Source organism: Capsicum annuum, unplaced genomic scaffold, assembly GCF_002878395.1.
Source record: "Capsicum annuum cultivar UCD-10X-F1 unplaced genomic scaffold, UCD10Xv1.1 ctg36295, whole genome shotgun sequence".
In the NCBI taxonomy this organism is placed as follows: Eukaryota; Viridiplantae; Streptophyta; class Magnoliopsida; order Solanales; family Solanaceae; genus Capsicum; species Capsicum annuum.
This window is the reverse complement of record NW_025843273.1, coordinates 1-1486: the sequence shown is the minus strand read 5'-3', so window position 1 is coordinate 1486 and position 1486 is coordinate 1. Positions and strand designations below refer to the sequence as shown.

Below are 1486 nucleotides of genomic sequence, written 5' to 3'. Positions count from 1 at the left end.
TAAGGACTATTTAAATTCAAATTTCAAACTTGATGGACTATTTTGATCATTTTTTGAGTCACTTTTAACAATTATTAGTTTGTAAGGAAAATGCACAAACTTGAATGATATTATTGGAATAAAAAAAAAAAGATAAATGACTTTAGTGGGACATTTTGCTAAGTTGAGTGACAATACGAGGACTTGACTCATAAAGTATGTAATTCAATGTTATGTAATTCGGATATGTTATTCGGACTCTTACAAAAATGTCGTCAAATTCGGGTTGGATCCTCAGAAAATGAGTTATTTTTGAAGGATTCAACACACAATGCCTATGCTTTTGAAGCGTTCAAGTGACAAAAGCAACATAACTAGCATATTCTCACAAAGTGGAATCTGAGGAAGGTAGAGTGTACGCGGTCTGTACCATAATCGTCAAATTCGTGTTGGATCCTCCAAAAATGAGTTATTTTTGAAGGATCCGACATATATTCGCCTATACTTTTGAAGCGATCAAGCAACAACATGCGCAATATATTCTCACAAAGTGGGGTCTCGGGAGGGTAGAGTGTACGCAATTTGTACCATTATCGTCAAATTCATGTTGGATCCTCTGAAAATGAGTTATTTTTGAAGGATTCAACACACAATGCGTATATGCTTTTGAAGCGTTCAAGCAACAACAACTACATAACCAGTATATTCTCATTACGTGGGGGACCGAGGAGGGTAGCACGTACACAGTCTGTAGCGCTTCCTCAGAAGTGAGGTAGAGAGAGGTTGTTTTCGATAGACACTCAATGGGATATGTTATTGTTGTATCTTCCTTGACCTGAGGGTCTTTCGGAAACAATCTCTTGTTGATGTTGTAGACCGAGGCACTTAGAAGAAGGTCGAATGACAATATTCAAGAAGAAACATAAACAATCAATACAGCTTAGTCTCATACCAAAGTTGGGTTGACTATATGAATCCTCACTGACGATACAACAATTTCCATTGCGAAATATTACTACTACATTATCCAACTAAAGGACTTTTCCTGAGCTTCTCAACTTTCCGCCACAAAGCTTTAACAGTTTCCTCTTTTCCCTCATTAAGAAGTGTGCGTTTTAGATTATCAAACATAGGAACTGGAGGTCTCATCCCCATATCGAGCATTTCTTGAAAGTATCCGCAAGCATCTTCCAATCTATTCTCGCGACAAAAGCTGTTAATCAACGTGGAAAATGAATCCATTCCAGGTAGAACACCCTTCGCTTTCATCTGATCCCACACCCTTAGCGCCATATCTATCCGGTCCTCATTGCAGAACATCCTCACCATTATCTCGTATGTGCTAATAGTCGGTTCACAACCAGGATCATCAACCATTTTCTGAAACACCGAATAAGCTTCATTCGTTCTTCTACCCCTTATAAGATGGTGAAGTATGATATCATATGTTCGTGTATTTGGACCAATCTTACATCTCCTCATCTCATCGACCAACTTATACGCATCA

At 38.2% G+C, this 1486-nt stretch overlaps 1 protein-coding gene across 1 annotated transcript; it reads right to left on the bottom strand.

The window, feature by feature from the left end:
* Positions 1–1002: 1002 nt before the first annotated feature.
* Positions 1003–1482, bottom strand: LOC124891497 (pentatricopeptide repeat-containing protein At1g71060, mitochondrial-like; the record flags this gene model as incomplete). Its single annotated transcript, XM_047403229.1, has 1 exon — positions 1003–1482. A coding segment is annotated over one exon (480 nt), but the record flags the coding sequence as incomplete, so codon positions are not given.
* Positions 1483–1486: the final 4 nt, after the last annotated feature.